At 51.7% G+C, this 25,075-nt stretch overlaps 1 protein-coding gene across 2 annotated transcripts in view; it reads left to right on the forward strand.

Annotated features, from left to right (window-relative positions):
- The window catches only part of LPCAT1 (lysophosphatidylcholine acyltransferase 1), a 66,220-nt gene extending 51,263 nt beyond the window's left edge, over positions 1-14,957 (forward strand). For both annotated transcript variants that reach the window (XM_078365946.1, XM_035291806.3), the window contains 5 exons: positions 2,224-2,349; positions 3,724-3,877; positions 5,489-5,587; positions 9,507-9,648; positions 12,601-14,957. In XM_078365946.1, coding sequence (XP_078222072.1) covers positions 2,224-2,349; positions 3,724-3,877; positions 5,489-5,587; positions 9,507-9,648; positions 12,601-12,785 — 706 coding nt within the window. In that variant the 3' untranslated portion in view covers positions 12,786-14,957. The remainder of the gene's footprint in view (positions 1-2,223; positions 2,350-3,723; positions 3,878-5,488; positions 5,588-9,506; positions 9,649-12,600) is intronic.
- The last annotated feature ends 10,118 nt before the right edge of the window (positions 14,958-25,075 follow it).

Raw genomic sequence — 25,075 nt, forward strand, 5'->3', positions numbered from 1 at the left:
GCAGCCTTCAGCACAGCCAGAACCGCGTACCAGCAGGAAGACTTCAGTTCGCTGAAGGCCCAGATGATCAATAGCATTTTTAGTGACTGTTTTAGATTAAGACATATACATGTGTTAGACATCGTGCTATTGCACACTTAATAGACAACAGCAATTGCACTAAACGTAACATATGCACTGGGCAACCAGAAATGTCGCATGACTCCCTATCACGATGACCTAGAACCCACCATATCTCCGTAATTTGCCTGTGTTAGGGACAGTTTTTAAAGCCCAGTCGTTACAGGAATTTCTCAATGGGGATTTTGTTTTGTGTTTTAATTTAAAAGTCGAAAACATTAATTTCATGAAACCTGATGCAGCTCCATAGAAGGGCGGAGTTCTGACTTCAGAGTGGTGCCAACTGAGAGAAACGACCTCTGTCCCTGTGAAGGTGAAAGAATCTCCATCAGAGTGGGCCATCCTCTCCAAGGGGCCCTATCACTGTCAGGATGGCAGGGCGTGCAGCTTGCTGGTTTTCAGTATAGGAGTGGATGTGCATGAGGCACGTAATGGGAGCCGTGCAGACAGTAAATGCAGGTGCGCCTTTAGTGCAGTGGGAGCCAGTGACCCTGAGCCCTGCAGACAGCAGGTGCAGGTGTGCCTTTAGTGCAGTGGGAGCCAGTGACCCTGAGTCCTGCAGACAGCAGATGCAGGTGTGCCTTTAGTGCAGTGGGAGCCCAGTGACCCTGAGTCCTGCAGACAGCAGGTGCAGGTGTGCCTTTAGTGCAGTGGGAGCCAGTGACCCTGAGTCCTGCAGACAGCAGATGCAGGTGCGCCTTTAGTGCAGTGGGAGCCAGTGACCCTGAGTCCCACAGACAGCAGATGCAGGTGTGCCTTTAGTGCAGTGGGAGCCAGTGACCCTGAGTCCACTGCAGGGGTGCTTTCAGAAGAAGCCTCTTGTCCCTGCAGGGCTTGGGGAGGAGGTCTCTGTGTGAGGGCTGCAAGCTTAAGTGCTGCATCTCCTGCCCGAAGCTCTGCTCCCTCCGTTCTCCAGGCAGGAGCAAGAGGCACCTCATTCAGGTGGGGACCACAGAAGGGCAGGCCAGATGCCCATCCTCTCCATCCACCCAAAGAGGAAAGTGGCTTTTCCTGAATGGCCCAGGGAAGTGGAGCCTGACCCTGGCCCCTGCGTCCAGCACGGTTAAATAGAAAAGGGGCCTGCATGTGTGGTTAGAGCCAGGCAGAGCCTGGGGTCAGGTGGGGCAGAGGATCCAAGCCTGTGTTTCCAGGAGATTCCTCTCATCCAGCGTTGTCGCAGGTTCATTCCAAGAGGAAAATCGACTTCCAGCTGTGTTTCCTCCCTTGCTGGTGACCGTTCTGTTGGAGTGGCTGCAAATTGTCTTTGGTGCCGGCAGGAAGGAAGAAGGCTGGGGTAGGGATTGACCCTGGATAAGGACCCCTGCAGGCCAGAGCTGAAAAGGGCTTGCCTGTTGGTCAGATGCACCTTTGTACATTTTGTCCTTCAGGTCAGTTTGTAAAGGTCTTCCTGTTGCTTTTCTCCTTATTCGTGGATGGTTTGTTTTGTTTCTGAATGTCCAGGGCTCCGCTGAGCCCCAATGGGCTTCTCCATGCAGAGGTGGCCCAGTTCTCTCACAGCCACGGGTAATCCCTGTTCTTGGGAGACCTGCCCAAGTCACAGCATTCACTTTCATCTTGGCCTCCGCCTGGACCCATACTCATTTCCTTTTTAGTGTATAGCTGAAAAATAATATTTTGTGTAGGCTACACAGTAGAAACCCTGAAACCTCGGTGAAAGCACGGTTTACCGGGTGGTGAAGCCACCTCTGTGCAGCCTCCACAGGGGAGGAGACAGCTCTCAAAGTGCCCACATTCTCCTGGACAGGCAGCTCCATAGTGTCAACATGGTGGTGGCCTCAGAGCAGAAGCAACAGGTGGTCAGTAGCCAGTGCAGGGATTTCAGTTGTCACGGCTGGTTCAGGAGAGACCCACGTGGGAGCTGGTGCCCTGTGAACGGGGTACCGCTGTAGTTTTCTCATCCCCTCCCATCACCCTGAGCTCTCCTTCGGGCACACGCAGCTGGTCTCCAGGTCATTCCATGTCTGTGCCGCAGACGCGCAGCCAGGCCCACAGCCACCTACGGCTACTGGTGGGAGGAGGGGAGGCAGGGGGAGCTGGGCACCACGGGGCTGGGCTGACAAGGTGTGCTGCCCTCTCTTGCAGAGCCCTGGGCGTCTCCGTGACTGACTACACGTTCGAGGACTGCCAGCTGGCCCTGGCAGAAGGACAGCTCCGTCTCCCGGCTGACACTTGCCTTTTAGAATTCGCCAGGCTCGTGCGGGGCCTTGGGTAAGTGCCTGGTGATTCTTCCGTGAGTGTTACCTAGAACCACTACTGCCAAGGTCTAGTGGGACCCTCAGATTGCACAGCAGGGAGCTACGGAAATAATTCTTGACGATGTTTATTGTGGCTTTTCTCAAACATCAGCTTCAGCCTACAGAGTGCCTTTAAATCCCTCAACGCTTGGCATCAGCTCTCTGTGTGGATGGCGCCCAGGAGGCCACCCTTATAGTGTCCAGCCCTGCAGAGTCCTGTGAGCCCCTCTCTGCTGGTATGGAGATGAGAAACTAGAAATAAAAGACACAAGACACAGAGACAGGGTCACTGCCAACCAAAGCTCAGAGTCCGGCCGTGGCCCAGGGTCCGCACGCTCTGACTTTTACTCAGTACACAGAAGGGGGCAGGGCAGGTGGGGTGAGGTGATGCTGGTCAGTGGTAGTGTCAGGTACATCACGCGTCTTAGGGATGGCCCAGGACTTTCAAGTAGCCGAGATGAGGTAAGGAGCATAATGTGTCTGCGCTTCTTCCAGACTTGTCAAGACAGAACAAAGACATTAAGATTTATGTTACTTTTACTGATTATCTCTTCTAAGAAAAAGAGGAACCAGGTGCAGAAGCAGAGCGTGAGAGTGACATGGAACGTGACCACTGAAGCACAGCATCACCAGAGACAGTTACGCCCCCAATGTCTGTGGGCCTCCCTGACAGCCGTCAGGCCTTAACCACAAGAGCTTGGAGGGGCGGAGTTTCCTCCTAACTCCCCTGAGGGAGGAGATGTCTCAGATGTCTTCGACATCTCCCTCCCTACCTGGCTAAACAGCGTGTGCTTTCCCAGTGCTCAGGCGCTGCCGCACAACTGAGGCGCCCTCCAGCAGCCCTTAACGCAGGCCTGACAGAGGGCTTAGAGCATCTTGCCCTAGGATCACTGTTCACATTGTCACCTCAGTTCCATGCTTCATAACCCGATAATCCTTAGTAGACTCAAAAGGTTACACTGAGTATATATATTATGTGTGAGTAACTGACTATATATGGTTATATATATGGGAATAACTAGGTAGCTATATCTCTTAATTCTTTTCTAGTTCCATATTCATATGGAAACAGGCTGAGGCTTCAGATCCTGGCCTGGCACTTGTGGGGTCTCCCACGGGGTTTCCCACCCATACACCCTAGGAGGGGAACGGGTCTCAGGGGCACAGGCACCTGGCTGGACATGTGGGCAAAACACATCTCACACCTTCCAATGAGAAGGCCTTTTCTGGAAAACTAACTGCTACCTATGTAAATAATGTTAATATTGTGGTGAGTCTTATAACTAAGTCTAGTGTTAGCGAACTGACATTTTATTAAAAAAGAAAGCTTTCCCTCTCTTTTGTCTAGGCTCAAACCAGAAAAGCTTGAAAAAGATCTGGACAGATACTCAGCAGGTGCCAGGGTGAAGGGAGGAGAGAAGGTCGGCATCTCGGAGTTTGCGGCCTTCCTGGAAGTCCCTGTGTCTGAGCTGCTGGAAGACATGTTCTCCCTGTTTGATGAGGTGGGGAGCAGGGTCTCGGCACAGCCTCCTGCTTTTCGAAGTATAGGTTGTTCTAACATAAATATTTTCACACGAGTTTGAAAGCAGAGAAGAGAAACCACCCTGTCACGTTGGGGTATTTCCTCCCATGCTTTTAAATTTGCGCACGGAAGGGCCTCTGCCGCGGGCCCTCCGATACGCGCAGCAGGAAGCAGCATCTCAGGTGCGAGTCCTCCCTGGTGTCCGTGCCACAGCTCGGGCTGCGTTTGCACTCAGCCGCTTTACCACAGTGTTGGAATTGAAACACGAGTAGTGAATACTGGCTTCACAGGCAGCATTCTGAGTAACTTACGACACCATGCAGGTAATTTTTTATCTTCTGCAATTCAAATGCATATGATCTTACGAGGTAGGTGTAGTCTCCATTCACACCCAGGATCTCAGACCCTCAACCCAAGATCTTCCCAGAGCCGGGGACTTGTAGTCATTGGATTTGATGGGAACTCCACCTGCCGGGTACCCAAGCCCCAGTCCCAGTACCCCATGCCTTGCAAGGGGTGTCGTGGCACAAAGAAGGCTGCCAGTTCCCTCAGAAGAGCCTCAGGGACCTGTGTGCCCCTCACCTCCAGCACCTGTGGCCTTTAGTTGACACAAGCAAAGACCACTACTGGTCAGAGTCCTCCCTCTGCCCCTGAGTGCTCCTCACCTCCTGCTGTTTGACCAGGGAGTCTTCCCTCTGCCCCTGGGTGCTCCTCACCTGCTCTCTGGCCAGAACCCTCCCCATGTCATGGGTGCTCCTCACCTACTTTCTGGTCAGAGTCCTCCCCATGTCATGGGTGCTCCTCACCTTCTCTTGCTCTCTTCAACCAGAGGGTCCTTATTCTCTGGGTGCTCCTCATCTCCTGCTCTCTGGCCATAGTCCTCCCCCTGCCCTGACTGCTCCTCACCTGCTCTCTGGCCAGAGAGTCCTCCCCCTGTCCAGGGTTCTCCTCACCTCCTTCCACGCTGACCGGCAAGGGTCTTTCCTACAGGCTAGGTGCACCCTGTAGCCACGTGCAGACCGCCCTCATCATCATCAGAAGTGCAGACCCTGTCAGCCCCCTCCGTGCCTCTCAACACCCTGCTCATTTACATCAGCATGTCCCTTGGAGACTCTGGGTGTGAGGAATTACTGAGAATGGTCAGCACGGGGCTGGCTGGCATCCACAGCTGGCCCAGCCGGGCTGTGTGTTAAGCTCCACGTCATAGCTCCGAGTTCACCTTCTTTCTGAAGGATGGATGTGTTGCCATAAACAGACTCAATTCCTAGAGCCCACAGCCAGTCTTGGTGCTTGCTGGGTTTTCTCAAATGCAAGTCTGGGCAGGTGGCAGGCAGTGTGTTCTGCATGCTTTGCTGATACGCTTCCTGTGGCAGCCTGGTGAACTCTGGGAATTAATTGTAATGGCCCCAAAAAGTGTACACAGCACAGTGACCTCGGAGAACCCACTTGGTCAAATGTCTTTCCAAAGTTCCCTTTCCCAAGTGAGAGCAGCACTGGCCCTTAATTAACACCGGGACCCGTGGAAAACCCAGCGTTTCTCCAGTGCTGAAGGCAGCAGCCGAGCAGTGGCTGACAGCGTCTCTCCTCACAGAGCGGCCGCGGCAAGGTGGACCTGCGGGAGTGCGTGGTGGCCCTGTCTGTCGTCTGCCGGCCGGCCCGGACGCTGGACACCATCCAGCTGGCTTTCAGGGTGAGTGCAGAGTTCACGTGGGTTTGATTGTTCACATGCGGCCGTGTCAGCACTGCTCTTCATTCTTCTAGTCCCTTATAATATCAGTGAATTGATCCTTTGCCCAGCTGCTGTTTTTACATAAGCTTATGCTAGCTGTTGTGTGTGAAATGCCCAAAACACTCCCAGATTTACCTTCTTCCTGGATTTAGCAATTCAAGCTCATCAGAAGGGCATGGCTGAGGTTCTTCCTGGGTCCTGGGGCACCTGGATGGGGCTGGTGGTGCCACAGGGCACCTAACGTGGGCCCACACGTCCCGTCCTCTCTCCCCCTCGGACTACGGACCATGAAGAAAGCATGGCTCAGGAGCTGCCCGCCTCGGCTAACCCCAGGGGCTGTACACGTCAGAGCCCAGTCATTGACCACTGGGGGACTCTGGGGTGCCAGCCCAGCTGCAGAGTCCTGGGAAGCCCTCAGGGCTTGCCTCACTTGGGCGGGTTGGGGGAGGGAGTCACTGCTCCTGGGGGCTGAGTGGGGTCTGGGTCAGGTCTGGAAAGCAGGAGGCCAAGCATCCCTGAGGGTTTGGCCTGGCCTGTTCTGAGGCTTCAGCACCACCAATATGGACTTCGTCTGGGACAGAGCTGGGCTGGCTTTGCCTATACAGAGGCAGTTTTACCAGGCCTTCTCACAGGGTGTGACTCATTAGCCAGACTCTCGAGGGCCTGATGTGTGAGTCAGGAAGCTGCTTGTCTCTCACTGCTCCAGAAACTCCCTTCTCACTTCTGACCCCAGCACACCCTCGCCATAGCAACACGGGCCCATGTCCCCACATGCAAAGGTGGCTTGTGGGGGTCACATCAGGCAGGATGAACTGTATGACCTCAACATCTGACAGCCCTGTGTGAGAAAGCCCAACCAACCTCTCCCCTAGGCCTGGGCAGGCTGCCTCCTAGGGCCCCTGCTCTGGGCAGGCCCTGTGGCCTCATGGACCCCGCTGGCCCTGCTTTCGCCACACCCTGTTGTTTGATTTTTAATTTTTTTGAGATGGAGTCACTCTGTCGCCCAGGCTGGAGTGCAGTGGGATGATCTCGGCTCACTGCAGCCTCTGCCTCCAGGTTCAAGCACTTGTACCTCAGCCTGCTGGGTAGCTGGGATTACAGGCACGTGCCATGGCACCTGGCTAAATTTTGTAATTTTAGAAGAGACAGCGTTTCATCATGTTGGCCAGGCTGGTCTCAAACTCCTGGCCTCAGGTGATCTGCCCACCTCAGCCTCCCAAAGTATTGGGATTACAGGCATGAGCCACCTCTTCCTGTTCTGCTGGCCCGCCAGCCCCTGCTCTAAAGGCACCAAGTAGACTCTGGAATAGAATGACAGCAGCAGTGGTACGGGTGGCACTTGCCTCGTTTCTCATCATAAACAATGGGCTGTGGGGACCTACCATCCTCCAGGCTGGTGCTGCAGAGGCCCCACCTACAGGCAGGCAGGGTAACTGGCTATGGTGGGGTTGAGGACACCCGTCGAGGAGGATGGTGCCCACCTGTCCCTGCTCGGGGTGGAGTGCGTGCCGCTGGGAGGTGTACTTTCTCAGGTGAACCAGGCAATAGGTGAAGCCCGTGCTGACCTGCAGGGACCACCTAGGGGCAGGTTGGGTGATGAGCTCTCACGGGCTCCCAGGTCGGCTGAGGTGGCTGCGTCCCTGCGGGGACTCCAGAGTCCCGCCTCACCTGCACCCTCAGCAGCTCCACCCCAACAGCAAATGCCCTGGCACTCTTCAGCTTACCAGCCTTGCTCTCACCTTGCGGGCTGCCTCCCTGTGCCCCTGCCTGCAGCCTGTACCTTCTGTGGTGTTATCATTCCCTACGTCATGGCAACAGTGCTTTTCTGCTGCCCCGGGACCCTGGCACATTTGGGGGTGCTGCATAGCAGGAAGTGCTTCCATGGAGCACTCTCCCTTGAAGGAGCTTCCATGGAGCACTCTCCCTTGAAGGAGCACGATCACTGCACCAGCATGCTGCTCTTGGGACATAGAGACCCAGGAAGCTGCCTCCCAGGCTGACTGGACACAGAACTGCCAGCACCTGGGACCCAGCGGCACACGCTCCAGACGCGCAACACGCAGATGCTTCATAGGCCTCGGGGCCCCTGGTTTTTGTCCTTTTTCCTTATTGTTACTGTGTAAAACCTTCAGACGTCCTGGTAGAAATCCCAGTGGCTCAGAGGGTGGACAAGGAGAACCTGCAGGCCGCGTCGCCCATGGTGGCCTCAGTGCCGCCTTTCCGTGTTTCCCATGCAGCCATCTGCACACTGCTCCGAGATGGAAGTCCACATCTGCCGTTCTGTGTCCAAACAGACCCAGATACCAGGTCATCTCTCCAAGGCAGCCTTGAGGCCACGGCGGGAGGCGGGAGGCGCTGCTCCCTGGGGACTGAGTGAGATCCAGGTTGGCTGAAGAGCAGGAGCCCGTGGCCCTGAGGGTTTGGCCTGGCCTGTTCTGAGGCTCCAGCAGCACCAACGTGGATCTTGTCTGCAGATGTTTGATTCAGGAAATCTAAAAGCAGGAGAGAAACATAGACCCTGGAAGACAGGTTGGCCGTGTGCATAGGCGCTGTCGGGTGAGGCTGGGTAGGGAGGGTTGAGGGTGAGGACAGGGCCTCCAGAGCCTGCAGCAGACCCTATCCACAGGGTAGAGGCAGAGCCCGGGAAGAGGGTGCCGTCCCTGAGACAGCCTTGCCAGGCAGCAGGCCAAAGGCCCCGGCATCTCTTCCCTGAGCACCGGGAGTAGGAGCCAGGTGCAGTGAAGGCACAGCCCCTCCCTGGAGAGAGGCCAGCGCCCCTCACATGCAGCCCACTCCAGGAGGGTGGAGTGAACGCCACAAGATCACAGCACGCCGGAGCAGGAGACAGGGACTAGGGGGATTGGAGCCAGGGCAACCTCCCTGTCGAGGGTGTGTTGGGAGCCCCAGGAAACACGGGCCCCAGGCAGAGAGGGTGGCAGGGGATGACAGCCCCAGGTAGAGGACTGGGGGCAACGACAGAGGCTCTCCACCGAGAGGGTCACAGAGGGGTCTGGGGCAGCCCAGGGGTTGGAGCTGAGGGGACACAGGAAGAAAGCACCACCGCAGAGCTGTGGTACAAGCGTGAGCCTCAAGGGCTGGGGCAGGAGCTGGAGACCCCTGCAGCCCACAGGGAGCTGAGCCATTTCTGCGCAGGCAGAGGGGCCCTGAGCAAGGGGTCTGCGGGATTCCCGGGTCACGGAGTCCCTGTGAAGCCAGGGAGGGGGGCGGGCGGCAGGCGCCTGGACCCTGCACAGAGCAGGCCAGAGCTGCCGCCTCCACAGTTGGAGCAGGAAGAGAGGAGGCGTCACATGTGAGCTCAAGAGAGAGTGGAGGTCCTGGTTCCTGCTCCCCCTGGGCACCCCCCCCTTCGGGGTTCATCTCATTTCTGCTCCTGCATCTGTCCTGTGGATTTCTAGCCGTCGGAGTTTGTTAACATTACTGATGTTTGTAAACACGTCCACTGTAGCCTGCACTCACGCCGGAGGGCTGTGGGGAGACTGCAGCCCTGGCTTGCCCCGTGCTCGCCCATGGCCCAGGCGGGTCACTTCTGCAGCCTCCCAGCGGCAGCCGCAGGTGCTGATTGGTTTGCTGAGCTGTCACAGGTGGGGTGGGCAGCATCTGAGTCCTCAGCCAAGATGCATCTGCTGCATGTCCACGAGGCACCTGGTGGCATGCCAGGTCCACGGCACAGGGCCTGCCGCGTGGCTCCACACTGAAGCTTAAGTCCCCCTGGGTCTAGTTGCTAACCCTGCAGGTGCCCAGCACTCTTAAGAAAGTGGGGCAGGGCTGCCGGGGTATCTCCAGACTAAAGAGCACCCTGGACATTGGGGTCTGCTGGGCAGGGAGGAGGCTGCAAGGTGACCCCCAGCTTGTCTTGCAGATGTACGGGGCACAAGAGGATGGCACTGTTGGTGAAAGCGACCTGTCCTGCATCCTCAAGACAGCCCTGGGGGTGGCAGAGCTCACTGTGACTGACCTGTTCCGAGCCATTGATGAGGAGGAGAAGGGGAAGATCACATTTGGTGAGCCGGCAGGAGGGGGGTTGCGCTTGTGGCCCAGGGCCGGGGGTCCGGGCAGAGTGTGGGGCAGGTCTCTACGGGAGCCCAGGATGGGAGTGGAGTCCCTGCCACACCTCCATTCACCAGGCTGCCCTGTGCAACACAAACCCCTGAGAAGGAAGGCTCTAGAGACCTAGCAGGGCTCATAGGGAGCTTTCCAGTGTGATTTGTTTGGGCAATTTATACAATCAAATTCCAAGCCCAGTCCCAAAGCTCTGAGCCTTCCATAACCTCAGGCCGGGTCCGGGTGCCTGGAGGTGGGATGTACCCGCACCCAGCCCTCCAGGCCATTGGCTGTGGGCTGTGTCATTGTCTGCCAGGGTGTGGCTTCACATCCCCCCTCTCCTGGGAGGGGTCTGTCAGGAGAGTCAAGGACGGGGGCACTGCAGAACACCGTGCCGCCTAGGGCCATTTCCTACCAGGAAAACTCACCTGCCTGTGGACGTCTGATGAGGTGACTGGTAACACAGCTGTGTCTCCGGAGCACGAGCTGTCGGTGTCCAGGAAATGGCAGTTGATATTTTTTAATTGCTGTGCAAAATCAGCAAACCCCGACTCGGGGCACCTCCCTCCCCTACAGTGTGAGCCACAGCGTCCACCGGGGACTCCGAGGGCTGCGAGCTCCAGTCTGCATCCTTAGGGGGAAGCCCTGGGCTCCCGGCCCCTCGTCTCCTGACGTGGGTATGGCAGGCAGTCCCCGACCTATGGCCTCAGAGTAAATAAAGCACACAGAGCTGCACACAGCGTCTGCATGGGGGCCTGGCGGGGGACGTGCAATGCTGGGACAGGCGCCTGGAGCTCAGTCCAGCAGGGAGGCCAGGGCCGGGACCAGCCAGGGCCACTCACTGGGCAGCCCTGTGCATGTCTAAGTCAGCGTCTGTTCCTGCTGAGAAAGGAAGGAACAGACATTTGTTCAGAAAGACCAAGGTTGTCCCTGAAATGGCACTGTTCACATCTTGTGGGGGTGGGTTTTTAAATTGCTTCCAAAGGTCAGACACTGGATGTGTTTAGTTGCTGCGTGTGCACGTGTTTAGTTGGGGTGTGTGCATGTGTGTTACTGTGTGTGCACGTGTGTGCATGTGTGTTACTGTATGTGCACATGTGTGTGCACGTGTGATACTGTGCATGTGTGTTACTGTGTGCACATGTTTGTGTGTGCATGTGTTTGTGCATGTGTGTTAGTGTGCACGTGTGTTGCTGTGTGTGCACGTGTGTTACTGTGTGCACGTGTTACTGTGTGCACAGTGTTAGTGTGCATGTGTGTGTGCACGTGTGTTGCTGTGTGTGTGCACGTGTTACTGTGTGTGCACATGTGCACGCTTATTTCGGAATTGAAAGTGCACAACGCTGCTTGTTGTGTTTGGGTTCTGTTGATGTTTGCAATGAGCCCTGGCCAGCCGCAGACGTTTTCTAGTAATAACCATCCCTGGCCCGGGTTCGGAGTGTTTCTGGAGCTGCGTGGCATGACCAGCCTCTGCACCATCTTTCCAGCCCTGCCAGAAACCTGCACAGTGCCATCAGTAGGAGCCAAGGGCACTCACCCGAGAGCCTGGCTCAGAGTGACCACGAAGTGCAGGCAGAGGCTCTGTGAGGACAGACCCCTGCCTGCTGGGTCCCCTGGTGCAGACATGGGCACCCCCTCAGAGCGCCAGATCACTGCCCAGGTTCCCCGGTGCGGATGCGGGCACCCCCTCAGAGCGCCAGATCACTGCCTGAACACTTGGTCCTGTCCCTGAGCCAGCTCCTCTGGCTACAGTTCCTCAGAAGTGCTACATCCAGGATTTATCTGTCAAATTCAAAACCATAAGCTTTTTGTAGGTTTCCCCAAAAGCAGGACACACAGCTGCCCCTGGTGTCAGGAGTAGCTAAGGGACATAGCCTCCCGTTGTCAGGAGTAGGTAGGGGACACAGCCGCCTCCGTTGTCAGGAGTAGGTAGGGGACACAGCCACCCCCGTTGTCGGGAGTAGGTAGGGGACACACGGCCCCCTCGTCGGGAGTAGGTAGGGGACACAGCCGCCCCTGTTGTCAGGAGTAGGTAGGGGACACAGCCGCCCCTGTTGTCGGGAGTAGGTAGGGGACACAGCCGCCCCCGTTGTCGGGAGTAGGTAGGGGACACAGCCGCCCCCAGTGTCGGGAGTAGGTAGGGGACACACGGCCCCCTCGTCGGGAGTAGGTAGGGGACACAGCCGCCCCCAGTGTAGGGAGTAGGTAGGGGACACACAGCCGTCCCCGATGTAGGGATTAGGTAGGTGACACACAGCCCCCTCGTTGGGAGTAGGTAGGGGACACAGCCGCTTCCGATGTCAGGAGTAGGTAGGGGACACACAGACGCCCCCATTGTCAGGAGTAGGTAGTGGACACACAGCCACCCCGTTGTCGGGAGTAGGTAGGAGACACAGCCACCCCCGACGTCGGGAGTAGGTAGGGGACACAGCCTCCCCCATTGTCGGGAGTAGGTAGTGGACACACGGCCACCCCGTTGTCGGGAGTAGGTAGGAGACACAACCGCCCCTGTTGTCGGGAGTGGGTAGGGGACACAGATGCCCCCAGTGTCGGGAGTAGGGAGGGGACACGGCCGCCTCCATTGTCGGGAGTAGGTCGGGGACACACGGTCGCCCCCGGTGTCTGGAGTAGGTAGGGGACGCGGCCGCTTCCGGTGTCAGGAGGTGGTAGGGGACACACGGCCGCCCCCGGTTTCAGGAGTAGGGAGGGGACACAGCCTGCGCCTGTTGTCAGGGTGACCATAGTGTGTGGCAAAGAAGACTCTCCACGCTGAAAGCATCCATTTCACAGAGGATTCTAACCCTCCCCCGAGGGCGTGAGGTGGACACTCACCAGGGCCCTGGGAAAACAGGCCCCCAGTCCTAGAAGTCCGCCCCTCCCCCTCATAACCACAGGCACCTTCATCTCCCCAGGCGACTTCCACAGGTTTGCAGAGCTGTACCCTGACTTCGCGGAGGAATACTTGTACCCGGAGCAGGCACATTTCGAAAGCTGTGCGAAGACCCTGCCTGCGCCGATCCCAAACGGTTTCTGTGCCGATTTCAGCCCAGAAAACTCGGACGCTGGGAGGAAGCCGGCTCGGAAGAAGCTGGATTAGGACTAAGGGTTGCGTGAGACTCGGCCCCTCCCGTGTGGCCATCACCACCATGAGCCTCTCTGAGCGTGAACTCTGGGCTCCGCTCCCCACTCCCACTGTCCTGGCACTGCCTTCGGCCCGAGTTCCAGGGGCCTGGGGGTCTGTTCTTTTGTTCCTTGGTGAAGAGTCTGTTGCAGAACTGAGGCTTACTGTGCGGGAATCGGAGGGCGCGCACGCGGACCCCAGCCTGGCCTGGACTCCGTGGGGTCAGGTTCCCTGCCTGGCTGGGGGCACGGTGTCGCCCCGTGTTCTCCCACGGGGTCCTGGTTTCGAGTCTCTGTCGCAACCTCTTCCAGCGGCACTGTGCACACTCAGCACCCACCTGCCACACGGAGCGCACCTGCCTGTCGCTCTGGCACGAAGCCTGTCGGCCTCTGGATCCGCAGCCTGGCATGGCCGCTGCCCAGTTTCTCAGTGTTTCTACCGCGCACAGGAGCTCATGAGTATTTTATAAACTCCATTTAGGTACTTCAGGAAACATGCAGCATTTTTTTAAAAATGGAAATTGTTTTCTACTTCATTTTTCCTTTAGGGTCAAAGGATATTTATTTATAAGCCTTTTTTTTAATAGAATCTGAGGCTGGTTGGGCTTTGACTTAAATTTCCATCAGGTCTCTCTCCAGCAGGTAACCCCTCTCCTCCTGCTGGGTCCCCTCGGGGAGGTGTGAGCTCAAGGACCCAGCCCCAAAACACTTTTCCTGCTTTTCTTAATCCTTATCCAATCCCTTCTTTTTTATAAACGTTGCCAGTTTGGTGTTTCTGTTTTGTCATAATGTCACCCACTTCTCTGTAGCCTACACTCCAGTTCGAGGTTGGATATTGTTCAGATGAGCTGGGCGAGCTGGGAACTAAAGGCGGCCACCGCCCTGCCACTCCTCCCTGGCTCTGGGGCCGGGTCCCTGCTGGAAGCGGCTGCATCTTCCTCTCAGCTCTGGTTTCCATGGTGACCTGTGTGGCGCGGCCACCCAGCATGGCTGACCTTCCTGCCCTGCAGAGAGAGAAGCCGCAGCCTCTTGCCTGTGGAAGGAGATGCTGGGCTGTGCGGCGCGGAGGGTGACGAGAATGTCTGGTGACAGCCACACAGACGCCGCACCTCCCTGCAGCGCTGCCTCCCAGCGCCGGGGTCGCGGGCACATCCCACTGAGCGCATGGGTCCTGCCGCCTCTTAGAGTCAAAGGCGAAGGGGCTCCAGGCACTGGGAAGGGGGTATTTGAGTGTCACCTGAAGTCCTCATGACGTCACCTTGCTTTGTCATTTTCTATGACGTGATTAGAAACCCATCCTTCAAGCACAATAATCATGGCAGACTTCAGTTTGCTTCCGGAAGCAAAGGCTCCAGGTTTGTCTGCAACATTTTTTTTTATTTCTGAAATGAATTGATTTTAATACTTGGGGCATCTCCATAGAAAGTGACACCAAGGCCAGTAAGTACGGGAAAACAATGTTTACTAACTTCCTCAGAGAGATTCGCGATACGCGTTTCTCCACTGACAGACGCTTGAAAACAAACAACCTTCAGCTCCGTCTCAGTCACCTCGACTTGATTCTAGCGTGTACACTGCCAGCCAGGCCAGACAGGGACGGCGTAAACTGAAGTCAGCTTCAGGGCTCTGGGCCTGTCGGACACGGAAGAAGTTCTAGTGTGGCCTCAGTAGCTAAGTCATTGATTTTAGAACTGGAGAATGCGTAAGATTCACTTTCAAAGGAGAAGAGCCTGCACGTGGCCAATGACGGAGGGGAACAAACTAAGATGTTCTGGGGGCAGGGACTCAGGCCACCCCTTCCCTGCAGGTCTGCAGATGAAGAGTTTTTTCAATGAAATGCCACCATGCATTTTCAGAAAAAATCTCTGATAACCAGACTTTGAATGGATGTTTGTTCCTCCTGATTCTCTATTCTCTTTTGTGGTGACTCAGAGTTGGTGGATGTTCAGAACTGTGAATGTACGTGGCGTCCAGTCAGATCCCTCGTGTGCGAAGGGACGCGGCAGTCCTCCTGGTGGCCTGGGAGCCAGGCCGTGGCAGGTGCAGCATGGTCCGGGCCTGCGGGGGCGTGAGGGCAGAGGGAGGGTCGGGTCACCGTTAAGGAACTTGGGATTTTCAGTGGAATAAATAAAACATACAGTCTTCTATACTTGGGAGTGATGTTTTGTGTATGTTTTTTATTAGAAGGGCAACGGCAGACATTGTGAGAAGAGCACCCATCCAGATGAGATTTTCTTAGTGTGGTTCGAGCATGTTTAGAAAACACAAGAATTGAAATCCTATAGAAAAGAAAGCCGTCTTGTGGGCAAAGGGACGCTCTGCAGTGTTTCGGTATTTTGCAGACAGTAGCAGACATTTACGGAGTTCAAACATGGATGGCCTGCCTGCCTGCTGGACTGGCTTCTTTCATTTCTGTTACAAGCACATGCACTTGGCAGTTTTGTCAAGCAGAGAGGAAAATGGATCTGGCATTTAGTCCTGTTGAATCAGGAAAATGTTTGGAACTACAAGGAAAACATGGGGCTCACTCGTTACGCGCCCAAAAACTGTGTGTGAAGAACCAAGATTGTGTCTCCACCAGTGTCAAGGACGGAAGAAACCTTGAGTAGAAAAGCCCGCCAGCGGCCAATCTGCAGGCCTTTCTCCTCCTCAATACTTTGAAAAACTAAGTTTCAAAGTTCACCACCCACCACCAAGCATTTCCCTGTGTAAAATGGCAGGGTGCTGAGAGGTTGGAAAGAGAATCGTCACATTGTTCAGGAAGGTGAGTCTCAGACGTGGGCTACCTGTGAGCTGTGCAGTCTGACCTCATTCAGTGAGAGCGAATACGCACCAAAATGACATTATTTCAAGCAACAGCAATTTTTCCTTGTTTCTTCTTGCTTGTACGCATTTGCCATTTTTAATATAAATGAGCACTGCCTTTGAAATTGATTAAATATTTCCAAGCTTTCAAGTACAGCAAGGGTTAAAACAAAGACTAGAGCTGCACATCCACGGCAGCACTGGACGGGGCAGCTGCTGCTAAGACCCGGCTGGTGTGAGACCGAAGAGGAGGAGCGGCTGGCTCCGGGTGCAGGGTAACTCGTGTGGTAATGAAGGTGGGGCCCTCAGGAAAGTTGAACCCACCCCTGGTGTTCATACAAGACTTGACATGGCCGTACCTGCTATGCCAGAGACTCCATCAGAACCAGGGCAGAGAGAATGGGCTGGTCCTCCCCGCTAGCCACCGCTGCTGCCATATGCTCCTCCTAACCAAAGCCGGCTGGGAGCAGAGGTCCCCTGGGTCATGAAGCAGAGCTCAGGATGTGGGAAGCAGGCCTGAGGGCAAATGGGGCTGTGAATAACTAGCACCACCCTGCCTGTAGCTGCTGCGTCCACAAGTAAGCCACACACCTCAGACATCTACCACTGCTGTACTCACACGACCAAACACAGGCGCTTTGACCTTCCCCAGAAAAAGTAAAGACCCATGCGTCTTCCTGGCCACATTGGGGGGATGCTGATTCTCTGGTACAGTTACAAACCCTCTGGATATTCTCTGACATAAAAAAAAAAAAAAACTAAGTTTCAAAGTTCACCATCCGCCACCACTAATATTCCCTGTGTAAATAAATAGTGGGGGATGCTGAGAGGTGAGAAATGAGTAATCAGTTAACAAATGGCATGCCTGCTCACAGGCTCACATGCACATACACGTACAACACATGTTCACATCCACATACGCTCACAATCACATGCTTATGCACATGCTCACATATGAGCACATCACATGCACACATTCATGGGCACACATTCGCATGCAGGCACATGCACAACTAATGCACACACACTTACACACATGCTCACACACCCCACGCAGAGAGGACAGCCTGTGTCCCCGCTACTGTCATGCTGTGGCTAGCTGTGAGGCTGTGATCGGCATCTATACCTTCCTCCTCCCACCACCCATTCCATGTTTTCTTCACCCTAAGCAGTACCTTGGATACTCAAGGTTCTTTACGCAGTGAAAGGACTCAAATTTTCATTCCGGTGTGTCTGAAGCAGTTGACATCTTGCTGTTGTTAGTCACAATACTAGTTGTGAGCACTGAGAAGTACCCCAAAAACCCACGGAGCTCCAAGATCGGATTAGCCATCTCCATGGACACAGCGTGCTTTTCTTGGCCTATGAGCTAAGTGGCATGAGCAGCTCCAAATAGCTGATGACCGTCTGAACTTCCAGCGCAGTAGGTGGATCACTGTGGTCCCAGGTGAGAGCATTCCAGCCTTGGGAACTAGGACCTTGAAAGCAAAAGAGCCCAGTGTCACAAGAAAAGCAAAAGTACATGAATGGGCTTATCAGCCCACCTAGGATAACTGACGCTGCAGTGGCAAGTATACGCCAGTAAAACTCAGGGCTCAGCTAAATAGACGTGGTCCTCTCCCGTCTCTCCCAGGCAGGTCAGCTGTAGCTCTGCTCCATGTCACCATCTGCAACCAGCCTAGCATAGCAGCCCCTGCTGGGGCTCAGCCAGTCAGACAGCATTGGGAAGAGAGAGGTGACAACCCTGCCTAGATGCCAACTCTTCCGCACAGATTCAAAACATAGCAGGCCCCCTTCCTAGTTCATGGGCCACAGTGAGCCACAGGGACACAGCTGAATTCACCAGCCAGGGACACGCAGCCCTGCAGGGAGAGCTCCTGAAAGGAAATGCAAGGCTCTTGTGAACAGCAGCACTGCCCACCCTGCAGTAAATGCTGGATGGGGGAGTGAGCAGGGCTGGTTCCAGTTCCACCCATTGGCATTAAAGACATTTTTCTGGCTATGAAATGGTGCCGTGTCTTGGTCCACAGTTCAAGGCACCATCCCACCCATCAGGACAGTGGTCCAGTGTTTCAGGGCATTGCCTCCCACAGGCAGCACACCTGAAGCTTCAAGAAGTCATCCCCATGCTTTATCAGACTCACCACCTCTGGGTGATGGGAAATGTGGGGATTCCAAGTGTGTACGCCCATGCTGCCTTTGCTATGAACTAAATTCCTTAACAATGCCACAGGAGGTGGGCAATACTGAATAAGCCATTCATCGAGCCACAGATGGTGCTGGCAGAAATGCTGCCAGCAAAAACACATCCATATCTGCAATAAGGGAGCAGTGAAACCAGGAGATATTCCCTTCCCTGATGGAAGAGTCCAGTGCGATCAGCCTCCTCCAGGGGGCTGGCTAAGCAGGGTCCCTTGCCCAGGAATGGTGCCTGGGGCTAAGTGCAGGACCCTGCTTCTGACAGGTTGAGAGCTCAGTGATAACTGCATCAGCCAAGGCTGCTGTTGATGGGTCAGCTCTTTGGTGTTGATCCACACTCAGTCTCCATCCCTACTTCCAGTGCCAGTTGGTGAATGGTTCTACGAGGTAAACACTGGGTTGGCTGGAAAAAAGGCAGGCTGACATCCACCACCTGTGTCATACCCTGGTGGAGACTGTAGTAGATTAGACTCAACAAGAGAAACTATTAGTGAACCTGAAAATACAACAATGTGTGATCCCAGTGAAGTACAGGGAGAAACAGAAAGAAATGAGGCCTGAGCGGCCATGGAATAATGCCACAAGGCCTATCCCATGTGACTAGAGCCCTGGAAAAGGAGAGGGGTAGGACAGAAAAAATATTTGATGAAATAATTGCCAGAATTTTTCCAAATCTATAAACTCAGGTAGTCAAGAAGCTCTGTAAGTACCCAGCAGAAAACAAAACACAGTGAGACACATATCACAGACTGCTGAAAGCCACTGAAAAGGAGAACATCTTAAAAGAAGCTGTAGAAAAACAACATACTATTAAGGAACAGAGATAAGAATGACAGCAGACTTCTCCTCAGAAACTATGCAACCCAGAAGACTGATGACATCTTCAGAGACTGAAGATGAAAGTGGTCAACCTAGAATTCTATGCTAAAAGAAACACCTTTAAAAAATCATGGCATAATAAAGACATTTTAAAATCAGCAAAAACTGAGATAATTCATCACCAGTAGTCCATAATGACCAACAATGTTCAGCATTTCTACAGGCAGAGATATGAGAATACCATGCAGAAATTTGGCACTTGAACATAGATTGTGGTAAGTTAAAAATACACATAGTAAGCTCCCCCTGCATTAGAAAACAGAACCAAGGAAGTACAATTAATATAAATGTTATTTTTACAGCAACTAAGCAGGAAGGTGGGAGGGGAAAGAGCAAAGGACAGAGAATACAAATATACAAGAAATAGCAAAATGATAAATTTAAATCCAATTATATTAGTAGTTACATTAAATATAGACTAAAACCTCCTAAATGACATTTGTTGGACTAAATAAGAAATAAAATACCTAACTATATGCTGTTTTCAGCTTGAAAGTAAAAGAATAGGCCAGGTGCAGTGGCTCACACCTGCAATCCCAGCACTTTGGGAGGCCGAGGCAGGTGGATCATTTGAGATCAGGAGTTTGAGACAAGCCTGACCAAGATGGTGAAACCATATCTCTAGTAAAAATGCAAAAAATAAAATAGCCAGGCAGGTGGCACATGCCTGAAGTCTCAGCTACTCAGGAGGCTAAGGCAGGAGAATCACTTGAACCCAGGAGGTAGAGGTTGCAGTGAGCCAAGATCCCACCACTGCACTCCAGCCTGGGTGACAGAGCAAAACTCCATCTCAAGAAAAAAAAAACAAGGAGAAAACAATAGCAAATATATTTATAACATGCAAACAGAACCTTAAGAAAGTTTATTTGATGAGATTGTTACACTAAGGGTAAAGGCTAGGAGAATTAGCAGAGTTAAAGACAGACATTTCACAATGACAGACATTCAATTCAACTGGAAGACAATACTTAAAAGTGCAGGTACCTAATAACATGGCTTAGATATATTAAGCAACAATGACAGGATTTAAAGAAGAAACAAATCTGCAAACATAGTCGGAGGTTTTAACATAGATGTCTTGGTAATTGATATAACCATCAGGGGAAGATGTAATTGTGGAGAGAAACAGCTCTATTCACCAAATGATGTGCCATTTTAAGTCCACATGATGCAGCTGTCAAAATAGACCATATGCTTGACCATAGATAAATTTCAAGATGTTTAAATCACACAGAGTATGTTCTCTCATCTAAATGAAGCTAAATGTCATGAATTCTGCCTATATTTCCCGGGGCAGAACTGAGCTGCTTGGCCCAGGAAGCTGCAAGAGTGGCTGGAAAACATTTACTGAGGAAGGACAGCAGAAGCCACATTAGTGATGAGCAGGCCATTCTCTATCATGTGACACTGTCAAGGGCTGACTAGGTGCAGATTAACTCCCTTAAACATAAGAAAAGTGAATGGGGGCCAGGTGCAGTGGCTCCCAACACTTTGGGAGGCCAAGGCAGGCAGATCACTTGAGGTTAGGTGTTCGAGACCAGTGTGGCCATCACAGCAAAACCCTGCCTCTACTAAAAATACAAAAATTAGCTGGGTGTGGTGGCCTATGCCTGTAATCTCAGCTACTGTGGAGGTTGAGACAAAGGAACTGCCTGAACCCAGGAGGCGGAGGTTGTAGTGAGCTGAGATCACGCCACTGCACTCCAGTGTCTGGGCAACAGAGTGGGGCTCCATCCTAAAGAAAAGAAAAGTTAATGGGTCCACAATTGTTGCTTCCGGTCAAAATGGAGTAGAGACCGGATTTACCTTCCGTCGGAGAACGTGGTCATTAGGTCAGAAACTAAAATGGGCTTTGCCCCAGCAGGGAAGAGGCAGCAGCCGTGACTGAAACACTGCTCTGGCCCTACTGGACAAAGCCTAAAGGTGAAACCTGAAAGAAGGACCACTACACAGGGACCTTACCAGTGGCCAAAGTTCCAGAATAGTCACATTAGTACAACATTATCCACAACCCAACAGGGTTAAATTCACAATGCCAGGCATCTGCTGGAAATTAGCACAATGCAAAAAGGTGGGCAAGTGTGATCTACAGTCAGTAGAAACAGACCCAGAGATGACTCAAATGACAGCATTAGTAGAGGCATCGACAATCGTCAAAACTGTTGCCTCATTCCAAGAACTAGCCAAAGGCGAGACTGAACATGTGTAATAAAAACAGGACAGTTATTTTTTAAAAGATACAAATCCAAATTCTAGAGATGAAACTATATTGTCTCATATGCAAAATGCACTGGTTGGGGTGAAGGGTGGATTTAACATCTCGGAAGAAAGGATAGATGAACTTGAAGACACAGATGGCAGTGCAAACTGTTAAAAATGAAATAAAGAAAAAAGACCAAAAACCGACGCAAGCATCAGAGAACTGTGAGACTTCAAGCCATCTAATATGCAAGCTATGGGAATCCTCACAAAAGATCGGGTCTAAAGGAGGTCATTTTACGATAGAGTCAGTTCACCAAAAGGACAAATGTTTATGTCCCTAATAACAGAGCTTCATAATAAATTCAGCAGAAACCGATAGAACTGCAAGGAGAAATAAACTAGTCCACACAATTATATTTGGAGATTTCAATACCTCTTTCCCAGTAATTGATAGCACAGATACACAGAAACTTTTAAGGATATAGAGGACTTGAAAAACAGTATGAACTAACTTGACCTATTTGATATTTATGCAATAGTTCACCCAATAACAGCAGAGCACACATTCTTTTCAGATGCGTGTGAAGAGCTTACCACGATAGCCCGCAGTTCAGACCATAAAATTTACATTAGGGATTCAGGTAACATCAAGCATGTTCTCCAACAAACAGGCAGATAAATCTGATACCAAAATGAAAAATACATTTGGGAAATATAAAGAAGCATATCCAGACAATCTTCTAATATTTGGAAACTAATCATATATGTAACAGTGGATCAAAGAAGAAATCAAAAGGGAAACAGAAAATGTTTTGAACTGAATGAAAACAACACATCAAACGTTTTGGAATTCAGCTAAATCAGACTTTAGAAGAAAATCTAGACAGGAAGCCTGCCTCGGAAATAAATAACGACGGAAAACTGATGTCGGCCTCCACCCAAAGAAACCCCATGTGGCACTTCAGAAGCAATTGAGAAGTTGATTCTAAAATTCATATGAAAAAGCACAGGACTGAGAATAGGCAAAACAACTTTGGAAAAGGACAAAACTGTCTGACTTACATTACCTGACTTAAAAATGTATTACAAAAGGACTATAATCAAGATAGTGCCATTTTAACCTCCTTGGCTGCCACAAAATACCCCAGACTTGGGGGCTTAACAGCAGACATTCATTTCTCACAGTTCTGGAGACTGGAAATCCAACATCAAGGCACCAGCTGACTCGGTTCCTAGTGAGGCCTCCCTTCCTGGCTCGTAGACAGCCGCCTTCTCACTGTATCTTCACACAGCAGGGAGTGAGAGAGAGAGAGCTTCCCCTTCTGATAAGCTCACAGCCCTCCTGGGTTATGGCTCCATCCTTATGACTTCATTTAACCCAATCACTTCCTAAAATCTCTGCCTCCAGATAAAGTCACCTTGGGGGTTATGGCTTTAAGCTATGAATTTGGGGGTACCCAATTCAGTCCGCAGCAAGTGTGGGACTGGCATAAAAATAGATTAGCAGATGATAACACAGGGAGCCCAGAAATAACCCCCCCACACACACACACACAACTGACTTTTCAACAAAGTGCAAAAGCAACTCAGTGGGGAAAGGGCTGCCTTCAGCAAGCAGCGCTGGAACAACTGGCTATTCGGACGTAAAATAGTGAACTACAATCGGTGTCTTACACCAAGCTGGTTTAAATGGATTATATGTGTAAATATGCAGTCTATAATTGTACAATTTTTAGAGGAAAACTTAGGAGAAAATCTTTGTGATCCTGGGTTAGGTAAAGATTTCTTAATTATGTCACTAAAAGCAGGATTTGTGAAAGAAAAATGAATTAGACTTCATCAAAATTAATAACTCTTCTCTTCCAAAGACTCTATTAGGAGGATGAAAAGACAGTCCAGAACTGGGAAAAATATTTGCAAAGTACGTATCTGATAAGGCACTGGTATCCAGAATATTAAGGAGAACTCTCAGGCCTCAACTAAACAGCCCAAATGGGCAAAAGATTTGAGCAGACACTTGACACAAAGTGGCACCAATGCCGCTAACACATGATAAGCCGTCAAAGATCATTCTCCTGAGAGGAGTACAGGAGACAGCGCTGTGGACACACGAGGGGCTAACAGACTGGCCGGACTAAACATTCGCTAGAAGGTGAGGTGACTAAAATTCTTATACCCTGTTGTGGAAATGTAAAATGATACAACAACTTTGCAAAAGAATTTAACAGTTTTTAAAAGACAGTTAAACATGTCTCTACCAAACGACCCAGCCATCCCACTACCAAATACTTCTTACCCACCACGAGGAAATGAGAGCCTATGTTCATACAAAGACTCACACACCAATGTTCACCGCCAAACGTCCATCAATAGGCAGAGAGAGAAACAAAGTACATCATATCCCGTATCCACACAGTGGAGGCTACAAGTAAGTAAAACGGAATTCACTACTGATGCAACGATGTCACTTCTCAAATACACCGAATGCAAGAGAACAGACCCAGAAAACAGTACTTACGGTTTAATTCTATTTATACAAAATTATGTTAAAAACACATTGCTCTGTAATCATGGAAACCAAATCAGGCCAGGCATGGTGGCTCACATCGTAATCCCAGCATTTTGGGAGGCTGAGGTGGGCCAGTCACTTGAGGTCAGGAGTTCAAGACCAGCCTGGCCAACATGGTGAAACTCTGTACTAAAAACACAAAAATTAGCCAGGTGTGGTGGTGCACACCTGTAATCTCAGCTACTCAGGAGGCTGAGGCAGGAGAATCGCTTGAGCTTGGGAGGCAGAGGCTGCAGTGAGCTGAGATTGTGTCACTGCACTGCAGCCTGGGCAACAGAGTGAGCCCCTGCCTCAAAAAAAGAAGAAACAGAGAGGAAAGAAAGAAAGAGAGAAAGAAAGGAAGAGAATGGAAGAAAGGAAGGAAGGAAAGTGAGAGAGGCAGAAAGGAAGGAAGGGAGGGAGGGAGGAGGGAAGGAAGGAAGGAAAGTGAGAGAGACAAAGGAAGGAAGGAAGGAAGGAAATAAGGAAATCAGTGGCTGCCTGTGGGTGGGGCAGGGTAGAGACACAAGCAGACAGAGGGGAGTGGGCAAGTGAAGAGCACCCACCGCCATCATCCTGAGTGTGATTGGGCTGCCACGGCCCGTCAGTCACTCACCAAATCATACACTGGGAATATCGCATATCACACCTCAGTGTGGCTGTTTTTAGAAATCTTTACCTAATCCACAATCACAAAGATTTTCTCCTAAGTTTCCCTCTAAAATATTAAAATTGTAGATTGCGTATTTACACATATGATTCATTCTAAACTAGCGCATGTAAGACCCCGGGTGAAGCTTACCATTTTGCGTCCGAGCAGCCAGCTGCTCCAGTGCTGTCTGTTGAAGGCAGCCCTTTCCCCACGGAGTTTTGTTCAGATGGTGGAATCGTGAACGACGTCTCCTAGGTCCTCCAGTGTTGTTCTCTTTCAAGATTCCTTTGGCTACTTCAGGTCACCCACATCTCCAAACACATTTTAGAACCAGCTGGTTAATTTCTTCAAAAAGGCCAGTTAGCATTTTGATTGAGAGTGCACTGAATCTATATGTCAGTTTATGGAGAACTGACATCTCATTAACATGGAGCCTTTCGGTCCTAAGCAGGGACTCCCCTCTACTTGTCTAGGCTTTTAAACGTTTCTCACAGCAACGGATTCTAAGTGTTCAGTCCACAAGCCTCTGGTACGTTTTCCCCGGCATTTCGTTTTGGATGCTATTGTAAATGAATTTGTTTTAGATTTTATTTTACGATTGTTTGCTGCTAGTACACAGAAATACAATTGATTTTTATCAGATGCCCGTGGCCTTGCTAAATTCACTTATAAATTCTAGTCGTTTTTAAATTTTTTTTGTAAATTCCTCAAGATTTTCTACCAACATGGAACCTACTCAGAAAAATCTTGTCGTCCATATTTCAGTGTCCTTTGAAGTCACCTGTTCTGTGGCCAAACCTCTCGCCAATGCCTGTGAGTGCACTGGGGCCATGCTCCAGCCACCCCTCCTTGGCTAGATGATGAACCTGACACATGGTTAGAACGTGCACCCTTTCACAGGAGGCCACGACGACACAGCTTTCCACTTTCGGGTAGGGGCAGTGTGCTGTGTACAGACAGATACATGTCACCCAGGCCCCAG

This window comes from Callithrix jacchus, chromosome 2, assembly GCF_049354715.1.
Source record: "Callithrix jacchus isolate 240 chromosome 2, calJac240_pri, whole genome shotgun sequence".
NCBI classification, from domain to species: domain Eukaryota; kingdom Metazoa; phylum Chordata; class Mammalia; order Primates; family Cebidae; genus Callithrix; species Callithrix jacchus.